Source organism: Myotis davidii, unplaced genomic scaffold, assembly GCF_000327345.1.
Source record: "Myotis davidii unplaced genomic scaffold, ASM32734v1 scaffold309, whole genome shotgun sequence".
NCBI lineage: Eukaryota > Metazoa > Chordata > Mammalia > Chiroptera > Vespertilionidae > Myotis > Myotis davidii.
In genome coordinates this window covers 1,254,233-1,272,331 of record NW_006383013.1, presented here as the reverse complement: position 1 = coordinate 1,272,331, position 18,099 = coordinate 1,254,233, and the positions used below count along the sequence as shown (strand labels likewise).

The following is an 18,099-nucleotide window of genomic DNA, read 5'->3' as shown; positions in this document are numbered from 1 at the left end:
GAGGGCATCCAGCCCCCGACTCAGCTCCGCCGCTCCCGTCCCAGGGACGCCCCCGGCGGGGTGAGCATGGTGATTTCCCTTCGGAGCCCCCTGCCTCGGGACGTCTGAGAAGATGCCTACCATGAGGCTGCTCACTTGTTTCCTGCAGCTCGTGGCGGGGCTGGCGCTGCCTGCTGTGTCTCCCCAGGTAAGACCCACCCCCACATCCCAGCCTGGCTCCCCTCATCTCCACCCCAGCACTCAAGGCCCCGGGCCCCGAAACCACAGACGCACTCCCTGGAGCAGCACCTCCAAGGATGTCCACACATTTCCCAGGAGTCGGGCTGGACCACGTTGTCTGGGAGGAGACCTCAGGCCGGGCTGTCCCAGACTTCGGCTCTGGGGTCTGTCGTGGTGGGGGCAGGGAAGCCACAGGCACGGGAGGGAGGTTTCCTGTCTGGCCCCTGGAGCCACCGTGGCTTTGCTAAAAGCATCTCTCCACTAATCCCAGGCCGGTCCCTGACCTTGTGGTCGGGGTCGAGGCCTGTGACCAGGCAGGCGCCCCCAGGACCTCTGACCTGGTCTGGTGGAGGGGGAAGCCAGCAGAAGAAGCCATGGGTGGGGAGGCTGGGGCCTGCCCCCGGGCTGAGCGCAGGGCTCCGGGGAGGGCCCGGGGCCAGACAAGAGGTCCTGCTGTACCGGCTCTCCCGGGTGGGCAGCCGGAGGTCCCACGTGCAGGGCCTGGGGAAGTGAGCAGGGCCCTTTTCCCAGGAGCCGGGAGAGTCTGGCCAGGAGCCAGCTTGGGCAGTGAAATCCTGACAAAGCCAATGAGCTGCCTTCCCACTGCGCTATCCCACTGCCCTGGGCGTCTTCAGCCCCAGCCCAGGAGTGGGTGGGCTAGACAGGCCCTGGGGCAGAAAAGCCCCACCAGCAGCCACCCGCTGCTGCAGGGCTGGCCAGAGGTGTAACGTTACCGGCACACCAGCTCCTGGCGCCACCCGCTCCAGCCCCTCCGCTCCCACCAGCTGATCACCTCTCCTAGGCTCTGGCACCCAGCCAACGCAGGCTGCATAGGGCCCAGCAGGGTGGCCAGGGGGCTGGGGAGGAGGAAGACCCCGAAGAATTGCAAGATCTTCAAGACACAGAAAGCAAAGTACTCCAAAAGCCTCCAGACTCCCACCCTTTCCAAATGAGGAAACTGAGGCCAGAGTGAGGGCTGGGACCCACCCAGGGTCCAGTGAGGTTTTAGTTGGACATGGAAAGAGACAGCTCGGAGTCAGGGCAGAGAGTGTGCAGTGGGTGGGAAGCAGCTCGGATGGCCCGCTATGCTCTTGCCAATATACTCGGCCTCAGAGCACACGGCCGTGATGGTCCCCCTCACTTCTGCACCTTTCTGTCCACAGCCGCCGGCTCTGTCTGCTGGGAACAACTCGTCACAGACGAAAGGTAAGCAAGCTGGGCTGGCGTGTGCGCTCACCAAGCCCTCTCCGTTCACGCCTCTGCAGAGGGTGGGAAGGGACTGGCCTGAAAGGTGGGTGCAGGATGATATTAAGTTGGGGAAAGTCGGCAAGCTGGCTGATGCCCTGGCTGACCAAGTTGGCAGAGTTTGAGAAACCCCCCATTATGACCCAGAGGTCTAGAGAGGTGTATTCCTGGGCCGGGGTCACCCAGAGAGCATAGCTGGGGCCAGTAACCCAGGGTCGGTCTAGTTGGTTCAGAGCCCCTTCCCAGCATGATGTCGGGGGGCAGATGAGGTCTTGGAGGGCAGTGTGGGCAGTGAGCGTGCCAGGGACTAGACTGGTGGTCTGGGAGCTGGGTACAGTGGGCAAACCATCAAGAGAATCAGGAGGGGAGAAGGGACCTTCCCAGCAGCCAGCCCTTCCCAGCAGCCAGGCCTTTTCATTGATTACAAACAGACAGAACATGAGTCGCGCCCTCCCTGGCCCCTCCACTCTCCACCCAGGGTTGCATCAAGAGGGAATCTTCAAAGGGCTAGATGGTTGCCAAAGAGACATACGTGCAGAAGGCAGGACGCTCGTGCCAGGCCTCCTGCCTTGCTCCTCCCTGCCTGCCTCTCCAAGACGTGCAGTGAGGCCACACACCGTTCCTGAGGCTTCCCACGGCTCAGTGGAAGTGGGAGTGTGCAGGGACGTGCACCCACACATGCATGATGGCCAATTGGGGCTGGGAACACCCTCTCTCTGCTGGCCTGCCTTGCCTGGTAGTCATCTTCTCCTGGGCCTGGCCGGGCTCTCATTCCTGAATCCCAGGTCCCTGAGAAGGTGGGGGAGGCAGCAGCTCTTGACTTCATTGATATTCCCTCTCCCCTTGCTGTGCCCTCTGAGGCTGGCACAATATAATGCTCTTAGATTCAGGGAGGGACCCATCACCATCTCCACCCCATATCCTCTTTGATGCTTTTAGCGTATTTCAGGCAACAGCTACTGAAGAAGCCCGAACCTCAGTTCCCTCATCCGTAAATGGGAGCAGTAGACTACATACTAGCTCAGGTTTTTTCTAAGTTTGTAGGATTCGCTGACTCCATGGAGGGGACACAGGAGTATATAGTTTCCAGGGACGAGGGTGAGGAGGCTGGGAAGTGTCTATCTAATAGGGCAGCTAACCTGCCATTCTCACCAGCCAGGGAGCCTGTATTGTGGCCACGGGCCGTCCCATGAGCTTTGGACCCCAGTTACCAAAATCTGCCAATGCCATCCCCTCCTGCTAAGCCCGGTCAAGAGATAGCATGGCCTGTACTTTGCAGCCGTGGATGCTGGTTCTCACTGCCACTGTCGTGTAACAGTGTCGGGCATTTACTATACTTCTGTGCGGAGCACGGGCTGTGAACTAGGAAGGCACTTGTATTCTCCCAGTTTTATGGACGGAGACTCTGAGGCTCACAGAGGCCCTTGGAGTTGCCTTAAGCCTTGGACACGCCTCAGTATCCACGGCTCACGGCTGAGCAGGCATGAGCAGCGTACCCCTCGCAGCAGGCTGGCTGTGCAGCCCACCCGGGACTGTGGAGAGGACACCTGCCGGGCCTGGGCTGTGGCCAGCCGCTCTGCCCAGCCCTGTGGCCTCCTGGGGCCTCCCCAGGAGCTTGCTCTCAGTATCAGGTACTTCCCTTCTTGAGTCTCCTCCATCCCGGGGGGTAGGCAGCTGGAACCACATAGGAGGCTCACCCACAGGCTGTCGAGAACCCACCCATGGCCCTGGGAGCAGCCTTTGCTGCATGGCCTCGCCCTGGCCCGGCGCTTCACGGGGCTACAGCCTCCCGCTCCTCCCACCCGACCCCTGCCTCTCGGCCCAGAGGCAGTGCTCTCAGGAGCAGCTGAGCAGAGCTCCTTCCTGAGGGCCTCAGCCCACAGCTGGGAGTGGTCACGCCTTTCTCAGCTGGCCCCTTACCCAGCCGGCGCCTTTGTTTCCCCCACACACCCGTGCAGCGGCCTCCAGGAACGGATTGCCCTCTTTCCTGGTGGCTGCCAGGTACACCAGGCCCGGCTCACCCCCTCAGCCTTGCCACGTGGTCCAGAAAGTGGCAGGTTAAAGGAAATCCCTTCTTTTGCCGCCAGGGCTCAGCTGGCTCTGCTTAACCTGGCTGTGGCCCCAGCAGCCCAGCTGGATGGGGATCTGTTTGCAGACTGGTAGGGGGCTGGGATACCCCTTCTCTGCTGCTGTCCCCTCCCGAGTGGCTGCTCCCAGGGGAGGATCCTGAGCCTCCACGGCACTGTCAGCTGGCTGTTCTCTGCTGTTATTTATGTTTTCCACGGTAGAGATTAAACGTCCAGAGTTACATCGCCTCATGGAGAGTTTAGACTAAACAGGCGTTCACGGAGCTGTGATGGGAGGTGCCCCCTGACCCTGCACTGCAGAGGCTGGCTTCCCTGGGGCTTCGGGCTTGTGGGAAGAGGGGCTTGTTTCCCACCCGGGGGTGCAGGGACAGTGTCCCCGTGGCCTGGGAGGCAGGATCAGGGGAGGCACCGGTCCTCCTCCCTTGCCCGGGCCCAGCCCCAGTGCCCCCTAAGCACACAAAACAGAGCGGAGCAGCAGACGCCCAGATAAGCATGGTTTTTATTGCCGCTGGCCTCCTCGGCCGGCTCCACGTGGACACGCCGCCTCTTGGGTGTTTTCCACCAGCTTGCAGCCTTTCCCCAGGGCCTCTGCGAGGCTGAAGTTTATTTTTCCTCTGAGATTACCCTGAGGCTCCCATCCTCATAGGCTCCATGGGATGGACTTTGGCCCCTTCTGCCTCCTAGAAAGGAGGTGAGGGGGCTGCTGGGAGAACCAGGATGGCTGCTGGCTGACCCAGATCCCGTGCCCTCTGCCACCAGCTGAGGACAACCCTCATGTGTAGGGCAAGATGACCCGAGGCCGGAGATGTGTATCTGCCCACGGTCTCAAGGCTGGCCTGGGTTGGGTGCCCAGCATCACAGACTGCCTGTCAGAGCGGGGAGAGCCCTTAGCAGCCATCTATTCCCAACCTGCTTCTCTTTCCCCAGCTGAGGAAACTGATATCCCAGAAAGGCTAAGTGACCTCCCCAAGGTCGCACAGCCAGTGGAGGGCCGGGACTGGGAGCGAGGTCTCCTGCTTCTGGTTGCTCACGTCCTATGAGCCTCTCTTTGGGACCAGGCCCCAGGCCTTCCCCTGAAGGAGTAGCATATTTTGAGAGATTCCAGATCAGCCCCCCAAAGCTCTTGCTCATGACCACAGGACATCGTGGGGGTCTGGGACCAGGGCTGGGGATGGGGGATGTCCCCGGTATTCTTCAGTGAACAATCATCTGATCAATAAGTCATTATTTAGCCCGTGTTTACTGGGTGCTTGGGTCCCTGTCCTCACAAGGCCTGACTTGCTTGTAAAGGAGATAAGAGCCCCAGTGATTGAGATAAGGCCAGCCCTTGGGGCGTAGTTATACTCAAAGGAGGAACATCTGTTCAGACTAGAAAAGTCGGAGAAAGCTTTGGAGAGGCGGGGAGGTGGGCCTGGAGAAATGGGTGGCAAGCTGTATTTGGTTAGAAATGAGAAGTGGGGGAGGAACGTAGCCCAAAGGTGGGGATGACGGTGACGTGGCCCAGTTTGGTTCCAGGGCTGGTCCAGGTAAAATGAGGAGTGGGGATGGAGCAGGGGGCTGGCTGCAGGCTGGGCTGCCTGGCTAAGGAGCCGGCCCAGCGTGGGGCAGGAAATAAAGACGAGGGTGAACTCTGCAGGCCAGCCTCACAGAATGCGCAGAAATGTTTTCTGCAACGTCCCGAGGACCGAGGAAGCGCCAGTGCAGGCCTGAGGAAGACCCAGCGGGCCTGGGGGCAGCCGGGCATGCTCCTCGGAGCTTCAGGGACCCCAAGCCAGGTGTGGGTGCCGCACTGAGAACACAGGGGAGAGCTCGGGACACTGGGACATTCTGCCAGGCCATCTAAAGGTCCAGCAGTCTTCCCAGAGGGGTTGCATCAGTTCAGAGCAGAGGGACCTCAGATAGGCTGAGGGCTTCCCGGAGGAGGAGGCTCTGCCAGGCGAAGGAGCCAGGACGGGGGGCATCGAGGAGCAGCCTTTCCTGACCTGACCAGCTGACTGTGCCCTCTTGCAGTGATGCCCTTCCAGGTAGTGTGGGGCCGCAGCTACTGCCGGGCAATGGAGAAGCTGGTGGACGTCTTGTCGGAGTACCCCCAGGAGACGCAGTACATGTTCAGCCCGTCCTGTGTCCCCTTGCTGCGCTGCACGGGCTGCTGTGGGGACGAGGCCCTGCACTGTGTGCCGGTGGAGACGACCAACGTCACCATGCAGGTAGGGAGGGCCTCCTCACGCCCGCCTGCCCCCTGGTCCACACCCGGCTCAGAGGTTCTCAGCACTGACTACCGGAAGGACCTGGAGAGGGAAGGAGGCAGCCCGAGGTCACAGGACTGCAACCGACTCTCAAGCCCTTTCCACCCAGCACAGTGCCCGCCTTGTGGAGCCTGCATCCCGACTTTGGGCCACTTTTCCCTCCCTTATCAGCTCTCCCAGGCTCCAGCTTAGCCCCACTCCAGGCCCGAGGATATCTGGTCGGGGATGGAAAAGATTTGAATCTGCTCAGACTCAAGAAATCCCTGTTTATACCAGGGGTACTTGGTGCCCTGAACCTTACACACACACACACACACACACACACACACACTCACACGCACACACACACACAATGGTTCGTATCACACTTACTGAGTAATGCCACGCCCTGTGCTAGGCACTTCACTACCTCACCATTCAGCCTTCAAGGCAAGTCTCACTCCCATTTCACAGATGAGAAACGTGAGGTTCGGGGATGTTACTTCCCTTGCTCAGCAGGGAGAAGAGCCACACTTCCAACCTGTGTCTCTGACTCCAGAGCATGGGCCCCCCTGCTACGCTGTTGCTATGCTGGTGGCCGTGGAAGGGCCTCCCTCAGGTCCACATGCTGCTGGGAGGGCTGTGTGCCCCACTCCTCAAAGCAGAATGAGGGCATGCCATCCAAAGGGTGCGGGGGGAGAGGGGGTGAACATGGAGTCTGGTCCTCCCCCCAAGGAGGGTGTGGGAAAGGTTGGAAACCCACGGCCACCCCCAGCCCAGGCACCAACCCTTCTCCCCCGCAGATCCTGAGGATCAGCTCTGAGCATCGGTCCTCCTACGTGGAGATGACGTTCTCCCAGCACACAAACTGCGCGTGCAGGTAGGTGCTCAGGGAGTGGCAGGGACAGGCCCCGTGCGCGTGGCAGCCTCAGCCACATGGCCGCCATCCCTGCTGCAGGCCACTGTTCCTTCCTGGCCGAGGGAGGCCGGCCAGGGAAAGCAGGGACCAGAGGCAGCTGTGTTTGCCCGAGGAGGTGGTCCCAGGAGTTGGAGCACAGCCACCAAGGAGCCCCAAGGGGGAAGGAAGCCTGAGTCCCCCCGAGACTTTCAGGGGCTCAGGGCCCACCATCCCCTCCCTGAGATGGGAGGCAGTTGCCACAGCCCTGGAAGAGACACTGAGGCAAGGACATTTCAAACCTGGGCTTGGTTCTGGGCCAGGCTGGTGCCTGTGGAAGGGACAGTTGGGCAGAGGAGCACAGGGAAGGACAGGCTATGGCAGGAGGAAAGGGGCAGAAGGAAAAAGGCATTGGGGTTTCTGTACAATCACACCCCCACCCAGCAGAGCCTCTGACCAGCCCGTTCCCAGGGCATCTGAGCATTCGTTTCCAGGAGAAGCAGGCCCAGCACTGCCGACCGGCCTAGGGAAGAGAGAAGCCGCTGAGGTGCGGTCCTGGTGGCCCTGGGCTATGGGTGGAGGCTCCAGACGAGAGGTCCTGAGCCCTATTCTGGGGTGGGAACAAAGGGACCACCATCATTTATGGTGCCCTTCTGAGCGCCTAGCCCCACACTAGGCACTTGAATGTGTTTTCTCATTCAGTGTTCAAATGTTCTCATTCTCATTCAAGTGAGAATTAATTGAGCACCTACTGTATGTCAGGCTCTGTCCTGCAGGCTGGAGATGGAGTGGTGAGCAAAACAGACAAGGTCCTTGTTCTTAATGCTGGGAGGTCGGTACTATCATCGGCTCCATTTTACGGATGAGGAAACTGAGGCTTGGTGGTTCCATGATTTGCCACAGCGTATGAGTGAACCCCAGCCTGTCCAACACTTAAGCCTCCCTTTTTCATGCTACCTCTCCTGGCCATTCTCCAGGAGACCCCACACTGCTCTGGCCTTGGGTCTGCTCAGTGTCTAGGGCTCTGACCACCACTCTTGGACCTGAGCCCAGGCTGTAGGCCCCCGTCACTATACTGCCGTCAGGGGCCCTGCCTCAGCCCATTTCCTCCCGTTCCTCCCAGCCAGGCTTAGCCAGGCAACGAGAGTTCAGCAATGACTCCTCCCTGGCACAGTGCTGACCGGTGACCTCTCATGTTCCACACCACCTTTGCCCTCACAGCCACTCTGCTGGGGCAGGCAGGCGAGGAACGGAGGCTCCACGAGCGTCCCTGACGTGCCCAGGATGGCACAGACATGACCAGGCAGTCCAAGAGGCCCTGGTCCCCTGCCCTGGCAACAGGCTGACCAACAGGGACACCTTTCTTCTCACTTCTGGGCCAACAGCCACAGCCCCGGAGGCAGAGCCCGGACCTGCCCGGTGACCGCGGGGCTGTGCTCACCTCCCTGCCTCCGCCCCTCACCCGCTCCTCCTGCCGTGGCCCGCAGCATCACATCCCTGGAGCAGAGGTGGCAGCTGTGCCCTGACAGGCAGCCTTAGCTGGCAGCAGCCACCCCCTCTCCCTGGCCTCACTCATTCTCCTTGAGGAAACTGGGTGCACCCTGGAATGAAGAGCAGGAACAAGAGGAAAAATACACAGAGAAAGCAGGAAAGGACAGGCTTACAAATCCCCAGAGTTGATGCCAAGAGGCTGAGAAGTGCAGAAGGTTATGGAAAGGGGCCCCCCGAGGGGAAATTCGTCTCTCTCTTGGAGGGGTCACCGGAGTCTAGAGTGGGAGCTGAAGCCCAGAGGCCTCTGGCCATCTCCTCCTCACTAGCTCCATGCTACCCCCTGGTGGTTCCGGTGCCAACTGCAGGACCAGGATCCGAATGTCCGAGGGGAGGTGTGTGGGTGGCAGGCAGCCCACACGTACCACTCTCCTGATTCTCCCCTGGCCTCTGTTTTCCCAGGCCGGTGTCGCAGATAACGAAGCCAGAGAGGTAAGTGGCCTGGCTGGGGCTCCAGGCTGTTCTTGGGCCTGCCAGCCCCTGTCCCAGCATGATAAGCTCCCAGCCACCCTGTCCTGATGCTTTTGGCTTATTGCAGGAGGAGACCCAAGGGCAGTGGGAAGAGGAAGAAAGAGAAGCAGAGACCCACAGACTGACACCTGTGAGTGTGCGGGGGGGCCCAGGGATGACAAGGAGGCTGAGCCAGAGGGGAGCCCCCACCAGCAGGGGCTAATGCTGGGGGGAGGGGAAAGCAAGGACCAGAGCAGCCTTAGGGGCCAGACCAGGGAGATGCATTTTTAGAGATGCATTTTTAGAGATGCGAGGGCCCAGGAAGCCTCAGGGGGCCTTGGATCTTGTCCTGGCTTAGCACGGGTCTCTGTATGGCTTGAGCAAGTCATGTCAGCTCTCTGAGCCTAGTGCAGTGGTCGGCAAACTGCGGCTCGTGAGCCACATGCGGCTCTTGGGCCCTTGAGTGTGGCTCTTCCACAAAATACCGACTTCTGCGCATGGGCCACGAAGTTTCAATCGCACTGTACATGCGCGCCCACAGGTGGTATTCTGTGGAAGAGCCACACGCATGGGGCCAAAGAGTCGCATGTGGCTCACCAGCCGCAGTTTGCTGACCACTGGCCTAGTGTTTCTTTCTGTGTAAAATGAGGGGTCAGGGCCCACCTAGCATTTAGCCATTCTAGAAATCATTTTTAAATACTTGACTGTCTGCCGGGTATACCAGCAAACAAGCCAACAAGATTCTTGCCTTCTAGTGATGAAAAGTCCAATAGCTGAAAACAGTCAGGGCTATTTCCTAGAGGCCTTGGAGGGGAGCAACCGCCCACTGGCTCTCACACCCTGTATTTCTATCCCCCTCCCCCAGAGGGCCCCGGGGCCACTCGCTTCTATTTCCCTCTCAATGTTACCTGTCCCTCTTGGCTGCACACCTGGAGGCCCAGGGTGGAGACCAGGCCTGAGTGTAGTCCAGGCCAGAGAAGGATCAGAGAAGGGAAAACCCAAATATGTGAGTAAATAGTAAAAACAAAATATTTCACCTCTACAGTAACTTAGTCACATGACAGGTCCTTTCGGCTCCAAGACTCTAGGAAATCATTTTGGGCTGTGGGCCTGGAGCTGACCCCGGAGGCTTCCACCCCACTCCGTGAAGGCAGGGGTTCTAGGGAAGCCGGTCTCCCCAGGCGTGGGGCCCTCCTTTCTCCCTGGGCCCAGGCAGCCGCTCGGGGAAGGAGCTGGCAGTGCAGGCAATGGAGGGCTCCCCACAGCCAGGCAGGCCCAGCAGGCCCTGTGGCTCCACTGACCAGGGCAGCGGTCTTCAGACGTCTCCCAGGGAATCTCCTGACAGAAGTTCAAAACCACGTGCTCTCTTGCTCACGTTTAAGTAGTTGCAAAGATATCATTTCCGGCATGTTATAAATATTAATGTTTTTATATAAAGCCACTAAATAACTCTTCAGATGGAATGCCTATGGGATAGGGCATTTTAATTTTTTAAAAATATATTTTTATTGATTTCAGAGAGGGAGGGATAGGGCGGGGGAGAGATAGAAACATCAATGATGAGAGAGAATCATTGATTGGCTGCCTCCTGCACACCCTACACTGGGGACGGAGCCTGCAACCCAGGCTTGTGCCTTGACCTGGAATCGAACTGTGACCTCCTGGTTCATAGGTCAAAGCTCAATCACTGAGCATGTTGGCCCGGCAGGGCATTTTAATTTAGCACCATCATCCACTTTGAATAATAGCAACAAAAAATATAAATGTGAACATTCTCCTCTAATAGTGGTTGCATATTTGCATTGCTTCTTTTTTCCTTGAACTTCTGTTTCCATTTCACTTTCCCCACAAAATTTCAGCCTAATATAATTGTTTTAATGCTGAAGTCTTTTATATATCACCTTGCCATGTGTATCTGCTACAACAATGGCATATAAGTTTGAATTATTTTATTTTCCTGTAAACATAAACTCTAAATTAAATTTTCTCCTGGAATGGATTATCACAATAATTATCTGTAGTACCAATTGATCAAAACAGCACAAATACATTATATTTTAATAAGTGTTCAATATAAAAGTACAGTCAGGCCCGTATGGCTTAGTTGGGCATCATCCTGTGCACCGAAAGGTTGCTGGTTCCATTCCTGGTCAGGACACATGCCTAGGTTGCAGGCTCGATCCCCCTAAGGGGCGAGCAGGAGGTAACCGATGGATGCTTCACTCTCACATCAATGTTTCTCGCTTTCTCCCTCTCTCTTCCTCTTTCTCTAAAAGTCAATTTTTAAAAATCTTTTTTAAAAAAATACCATCAATCTTATTAAGGATGCATTTCAATGAGATGGATGTGACTTCCTCTTTCAATTAATTAACTTGTTAGTGAATGTTACCTCCTGCAGACTGAGACAGGATTCGGCATTAATTCCATTCCTCATCACCAGTTTTATAGATGAAAAGGGTGAGAAACCATGCTCACATAAACAAGTAGATGGGATTCAATGTCACTTAATTACTTGAACTTGTCGCCATAAGAACCATCCAAACCTGTAGAGAAATTTTAAAAGTTTAATTGAGTCAAACTGACAATTGCCAGGAAGCAAAATATTAATGGATCGAGAAAACGCTCTGCAGCGTATTTTTATACATCAGAATCAAAGGAGACAAAAGAAGGGTTACATGAAATTCGCTGGTGCTCCGTAGATGGGGGAGGCAGGCGAAAGCAACGCGAGAAAATCTCTGGGACTGGGTAGAAAGTGAAATGGATAGGCACATACTTCTTTTGCGTGGGAGGGCACCGGGTAGGAAATGAGTAACATTTACAGCACATGGAGAGGGGATTCCGGGAACACGATACCATGAGGGCTTCTGTGGTCTCCTGATCCGGTGGGAAGTTGCTCCCCGAGGGGCCTGGAAAAAGAGATTACTCTGACATTTCAAAGGTATGTTATCTTAGAAGCAGAAAGACTTTAGGCTCATGGAGGAAATGATTGAACTTTGCCAAAGAAGCTATAGGCCTAGGACATGACTTCCTGCCATAACTTGCTTTCAGTTAGGAAGTTTTATGTTCAGACTACCCTGTGTGGTTACTGTTAGTGTCTGAGTTCGTAGGGCCCCCGAGCTGACCTCCCCTGAGCTTGTCAGATTTCGTATGTGACCCCCTTTTCATCCACAAACTCCTTCCCCAAAACATCAAGGTGATCTGCGAACAAAAATTGCTTCTCATGACATATACGCTGACCATTCGGTTGAGTTGTTCTTTAATCTGTGGAAAGCAAAGACTTGGAAACCACCTGACTTGCAAAAGGCTTGGTTACCCAGTTGTTTGCCATGTTTCCTTCCTCAGCACCTACACCTTGAGCTCTTTGTTCAGTGTCCCCTGGATTCTGTTGCCTTGGGCCACAGTATTGTCAGGGCTTTGGAATGGGCAGGATGCTGCCAGGTAGGAAGGTAACTGTGGCGAACTCTCAGGATGATGGGGAAGCAGATCTCTTAGGCGGGCACTTTTCAGGTGGAGAACTGAAAATAGATTCTTTTAAAGCCATCAGCACTCATATAGGTCTTGGACAATTTTCATGTACCTCTCAGGACACCTGCACCCCTGTCTGAAGACTGCTGCCCTAGAGTAATCAGAGGTATTAGTGTATGGAGCCAGACTGGGTTCATGTCACTGACGAGCTGTGTGACCTTGGGCAAGTTTCCTAACCTCTCTGAGCCTCCATTTTCTCATGATAATAACAGTGCCTCCCCCAGGAGATACCGTGAAGGGTAGATGAGAAGGTGCTTAGCGCAGGGCTGGCTGGGCCCCGGGGGACGTGCTTGGTGAAGGGTAGCTCCCGGCTTCTCTTTGGTGCAAGCAGAGATCCCGGCATGCTGCAATCTCCCTGTGCTCCCTGCCCTGCTTCCCCTCTGGCTTTGTCCCCGCTCCCGTAGCAGGGACCCCGCCCTCCACAGCCTGCTGACCCTGCTTTCTGTGTTTGGTCTCTGACAGGTGAGCTGATCCTTCTCCCCCCAGATAACCAGCCCCTCGGAGGAGAGAGACCCACACCCGGCTCCTGTATTTATTATCGTCACACTCTCAGTTACCTCCTCGCTGGCACCTGCCCTCTATTTATTAGCCAATCGCATCCCTGCTGAATGACTCCTCCCTCCAAGATGAGGGGCCTGGAGGGACAGGACCCTCAGGAATTCAGTGCCTTAAGCAGAACGTGAGAGAAAGAAGACAGCCATGGCCCGTGTGTGCTTCAGCTTGGGAAGAAGCGAGACGTGACTTTGCGAGGGGCAAGCCAGGCTCCAGAGGCCTGAGGGACCCCCAAGGGGCTGGAGAAGGAAGAAGAGGAAGAACCCACCGCCTGTCCCTGGGACTTGGGCTCTGCGGGGACAAGCAGGCCATGGCCCAGGCTGCGTGGGAAGGCAGGCAGGCGGTGAGGGGCCCTGTGGCTTCCTCCTTCTCCTGGCAGCGGCTCTGACCCTGGAGAGCGGAACACTCAGCTCTGAGAACAGCGGTCGCCCGGGGCCTTGGCCACTCCTCGTCCCCTACGGTTTCTCCTCACATCTCGCCACAGCTTGTCCTGGGACATGGTTCTCTGTGGCCAAGGAGGCTTCACCATCCTGCCCCTCTCAGGGATACAGGCAACGAGGGGGCCCAGGCTGGGCACGGAGCACGCTGCCTGCATGGCTGTCTGGCTGCCAAGCCAGGTTCTCTTGAATAAAGTTATTCTAGTCTGGAAACCTCTGCTCCAGGGAGTGTCTGCCGGAGCAGCGAGCAGCAGAAAGTGGAAGCAGGACAGAAAAAGGATCGTGGGCCCGCGGCTGCCCCTGGTTGGCGTCGGCCTCCTGTAGCTTCCTGGGGTGCCTTCTCCCCAACTGCTTGCAGCAGGAACCCTGAGTTCCGCTCTTACTATAAAGAGAGATTCCCAATATTTAGTCTTGGCCCCAAAGTTGGGGGAACGTGGCCCCAGCATCCCATGAACACCCTCCAATGCCAGAGCACAGTCCCCTCCTCCTCTCCCTCCCCCAGGGCCACCCCATACCAGGCCCAGTGCCTGGCCCTCCGGACCCTGAGCGAATGGGGGTTCCTCAGATCCTGGCCCCCATCTCCAGCCTGCTCAGGCTACCGAGTACAGGGTCTGCAGATGCTGCCCGATTTCCACTCACTTTACCTCCCATCTTCCTCTGCCTTTCTCCTGAAGGCCTTGGCATGAAAGGAGAAAAAGTGCTTTTTAAATTTTTTTCAGTCCAAACCACACACTGTCAGACCCCCATCTACCTCTGGTCCGAAAGGGATGTAGTTTTATTGTTGCCTGTACTGTGGGCAGGGGAGTTCCCCGCTCACTGCAGGCTGCTCCGGACAAACCCGCAGGGGCCCAGGGGCTGGCTCGCCTGGGGCTTGGGAGGGAAGCCCTGGACAGTCCAGTGGGTGGGGTGGGTTGGCCCTGCTGAGGCAGCTGGCCTTGGCAGTCTGTTCGCCGAGGCCCGGGCCCCCTGGAGGACACTCTGGTCAGAATGTGCTCTGGCTGGTGATCACAGAAGGGGTGTGGGCCAGCCCCAGGGCAAATGCTTTGCAGAAGAACTGCACTTTCTCTCCTGCTTCTCTCCCCTTGGGCTGAGGCCATGCTGAGCCATTGCCCTTGATGGACTAAGAGCTATGAGTAGCACCCCTTCCCCTCGGCCAGGCCCTGGATTGGCCCCTAGGACCCCAGTAGCATCTCCAAGGCTCTCAGCTTCCCAAACCACCCACATGGAGGTCAGTCTTCCGACACAGGCCATAGATCCTGTAGAGAACTAGACAGAGACGGGGGGAGCTCTTGGAGGCCAGAAGCAAAAATCCGCTCCCACGGCCAAGAGCAGTGGGGATGAGTAGGAGAGGAAATGACTGGCCCATTTGGCCATCTGGGCAGTCCTTTCCAATCAGTTAGGTCCTGAAGGGCCCTTTTCATTGGTTCATTATGTATTTGTGGAGCACCACCTGTGCACCTGCCACTGTCCCAGGCACCACGGACCCAGTGGGGAATAAGGCACACAGGATCTGCTCTCCTGTGTTTGAGTGGAGAGACCGACCATAATTGTGTGTTACGGGATATTGGGTGGACTTTATTGTTGCTCAAACTGGTGGCTGGCCCGAGAACTAAGGAAAAAGGAGCCTCGATCCCCCAAACTCTAAAACAAAGAGGAAACAATTTGGGGCTGGACACACCTGCCTACAGGATTTATTAAGAGGTGGCTGAAGTAGTTCTGCTAGGCCCAAACATCACCCAGCACCTCCTTGAGCACCCCCTTCTCCATAGCAGAAGACCAGGAAAGGAGAAGGAAAGGAGAGGGCGGTGAGGTCGCTGGAGACCTGGGTTGCTGGTCCCTCCTCCTCCTCTCCATGGAGCTGGATTTGCCCAGGTGCTATCTGGATAGGAACTGGTGGGAATGGAGAACTGAAGAGTGACAGGGGACAGATTTCCCACGGGTCAGGGGGACACGGTGAAAGTGAATGGCCAGGGGCATCCTTGCCCATGTTCTCCCAAGAGGGAGACCTGCAGGTGAGGAGACCCTGCAGGCTGTGGGCATAGGGTTGGGGCAATTGCTGAGTGGGACGTATCAGATATGGAGCTGGAAAAGAAACCCCTCAGGAAACAGTGCTCTAGGGTATCCCTGTGCTGCACCAACAAGACAGTTGGCACCTGTCATGGGAGGCATAGTCATAGCCAGAGAAGAAATGGACCCAGCTAAGGGGGACTTTACCCCAATTTCTCCTTCCTGGCCCATGTCAGGAAAGAGAGGGGAATGGGGAGGAGTACAGGGACAGACCATGCCCTGCCCAGCTCCCTTGAGCCAAATCCAGGCCCTGTCTTAGGGAAAGGAAGGTGTTATACTTACATTGGGTAGACCAGCCTAGATGGGGCTGGGCCTTTAATAAATTAAAGTGACAGGAACATTAGAAGATCTGCCCAAAATGCTATAAGAGACAAGAAAAGGAGAACCGCTGAAACCGGTTTGGCTCAGTGGATAGAGCGTCGGCTTGCGGACTGAAGGGTCCCAGGTTCGATTCTGGTCAAGGGCATGTACCTGGGTTGCGGGCACATCCCCAGTAGGAGATGTGCAGGAGGCAGCTGATCGATGTTTCTCTCTCATCGATGTTTCTAACTCTCTATCTCTCTCCCTTCCTCTCTGTGAAAAATCAATAAAATATATTTTAAAAGAAAAGGAGAACCAACATAATTCATCTAGAAGCAATATTGAGAGAGATGAGAGAGAGAGAGAGAGAGAGAGAGAACTGGGTTGTTTGTGCTTTCACCGTTTGCTCAATAAGCAAGTTACACATGTAAACAAAGAAACTAATACGTCATTGCCAAAATGGTTCTGGCACATTAGATATGACCTTGACTTCTTTGACATTTCTCCCCTGAGAGGGAAGGTCTGTTCCCTCTCTTTGAATCTGAGTTGACTTGGGTCTGCTTTGATCATAGAATATGGCAGAAGAGACCCTAGGAGAGTTCCAAATCCTTTCAAGAGAACTGGAAGCTTCTGCCTTGGTCTCTTGGAACCCTGAGCTGCCATGTAAGAAGTTCAACTATCATGAAGTCACCATGTTGGAAGGAAGCCCAAGCTAGTTGTAGCGCGGTGTGTGTGTGTGGGAGAGAGAGAGAGAGAGATGCTCAGCTGGCTCCAGTTGTCCCAGGCTCCCAGCCTTTACAGTCATCTCAGCAGAAGTCCCAGGTCTCATGGAACAGGACAAGCTGTGCCTGTTTGATTTCCTAACCTGTAGAATCATGAGATATAATAACAAATTGTTATGCAGCAAGAGGGGCTGAGTGGACAATAAGGAAAGGTGACCAGATAGTGTTTGGGGGGAGGTACACTAGACCAGGAGGTCAGGGAAGGGCTCTCTGTGGAGGCGATGTTTATGGTGAAATTTGAAAGATAGGAAGGAGTTCACTCCAAACAGAAGACACCACTGATGCAAAAGCCTTAGAAGGGATCCCAGTATGGCTGGGCAAGGGAGGAAGGGACATGAGATGTGGCTGATGTTTGAGGTGGGTAAGGGCCAGATCATGCAGGGGGTTGCCAGGTTAGGAGTTTGAACTTTGTTATCATGTGGAAGGAAACCATTGGAGGGTTTCAAGCAGGGGAGTGAAGTGGCCGCACACATATTTTTGGAAGATCACTCTGCCTTCTGTGTGGAGAATGGATCTTAGGGGCATAAGACTAGAGGAACAAATACCACTTACAAGGCTGTAGCAGATCCAGGCAACCAATTTGAATGGCTTGGTTTAGGTAGAAGTAAGGGAGATGAAGAGAGAGAGAGTTTGTTCTTAATGTGCCATGTGGTCTGGTTACCCTGATCATTCATTCATTCTTGAGCATTTTTGGAGTCTATTAGAAGCAAACAAATTGTAGTAGATGCATGAGTGAGGGGGCAAAATATATCAGCAGATGAAAGTCTTCCCAATTTCCCACTTAGTAAGGAAAATCTCATTCTGCAACAAATAAGGAGAACAGGAGAGAAGGCTTAGCTGAAGGGCCTACGTTGATCTACCTAAGGACACAGAGACAAGGCACGCTGGAAAGGGGAAAGAAAAGACCGCGCGGCTCGGTCTAGAGAAAGAGCTTGGGTTTTGTCGATTTAAAAGCTTCTGGTGATTTAAGACAATTTGGGGAGAGAGGGAAGGGTTTGTGAAAGTGCTGCTACACTTCCCTCGTGATGAAGTTCCTAACGTTCTTTGAGAGATGCTCACTCAATAAGGCAGAGAGACCCAGCCCAGTGGAACACCTGGATGAGCCAGGGAGACATAAGGAGACATTGTCTGTGATCTTCCAAAGCTGGGCAAAGGAGTCTGATAAGCACAGATGATTATAAAGGAAGGAAAGAAGGCCACGTGGCTGAAGCAGATGAAGTGCCACTAAAGAAATCTGAGATGCCTGAGGTGACTTACACATGGGGGAAATCAAGACTGGCTTCACAAAGTCTGCAGCATGTGAACGGTGACTCCAGGAATTAGACAAGACCGAGTGTGGGGAGATAGATGGAGAAGGCGTTCTAGGTGCAGGCGCCACATGAACAAAGACCCAGAGGTGGAAAGCCCAAGGCTGTACAGAGATTTTCGAACGGTTCTGTTTTGATGCTTAAGGTAAGTGAAGCAGATGAGTGATAGCAGGCTGGGAGGGAGGCCGGGCCCTGGGCGCCACCCTAGGTTGTTAGGGCTTTGCTAGGCAGTGGGAGGCACTGACATTTTTTTAAGCAGGAGAACATTTTAAGCAGGAGAGTGACATGATCTTGGAATTTAAGGCTGAAAGCAGATTTACAAATGAGCTACTTCCACCTCCTTATTTTACAAGTGAAGAAGTTGAGGCCCCGGCTCACCCAAAACCATGAACGTTAAGTGAGGCAGAATTTTAAAATTTGCCAGTAAGTGGCTGAAACGGAATTAAACCCAGGTTTGCCT

At 55.4% G+C, this 18,099-nt stretch overlaps 1 protein-coding gene across 3 annotated transcripts; it reads left to right on the top strand.

Moving 5' to 3' along the window:
• The first annotated feature begins 8 nt into the window (after nt 1-8).
• Nucleotides 9-13,396, top strand: PGF (placental growth factor). Of its 3 annotated transcripts, XM_006779352.2 has the most exons (7): nt 9-187; nt 1,383-1,425; nt 5,562-5,758; nt 6,580-6,656; nt 8,622-8,651; nt 8,758-8,820; nt 12,657-13,396. In XM_006779352.2, exons 1-6 carry the CDS (start codon nt 113-115, stop codon nt 8,813-8,815), a joined length of 480 nt encoding a protein of 159 aa, XP_006779415.2. In that variant the 5' UTR covers nt 9-112; the 3' UTR covers nt 8,816-8,820; nt 12,657-13,396. The 3 variants fall into 3 exon arrangements, with proteins under 3 accessions (XP_006779415.2, XP_015413569.1, XP_015413570.1); XM_015558083.1 differs by lacking the exon at nt 8,622-8,651; XM_015558084.1 differs by lacking the exon at nt 8,758-8,820.
• The last annotated feature ends 4,703 nt before the right edge of the window (nt 13,397-18,099 follow it).

What these genes read in the sequence shown, in the direction of transcription:
- PGF (XM_006779352.2), top strand. Translation starts at nt 113, where the DNA reads ATGCCTACCATGAGGCTGCTCACTTGTTTCCTGCAGCTCGTGGCGGGG. An exon ending in TGCCTGCTGTGTCTCCCCAG is followed by an intron (nt 188 to 1,382) that starts GTAAGACCCACC and finishes TTCTGTCCACAG; the next exon opens with CCGCCGGCTCTGTCTGCTGG. An exon ending in CAGATAACGAAGCCAGAGAG is followed by an intron (nt 8,652 to 8,757) that starts GTAAGTGGCCTG and finishes GGCTTATTGCAG; the next exon opens with GAGGAGACCCAAGGGCAGTG.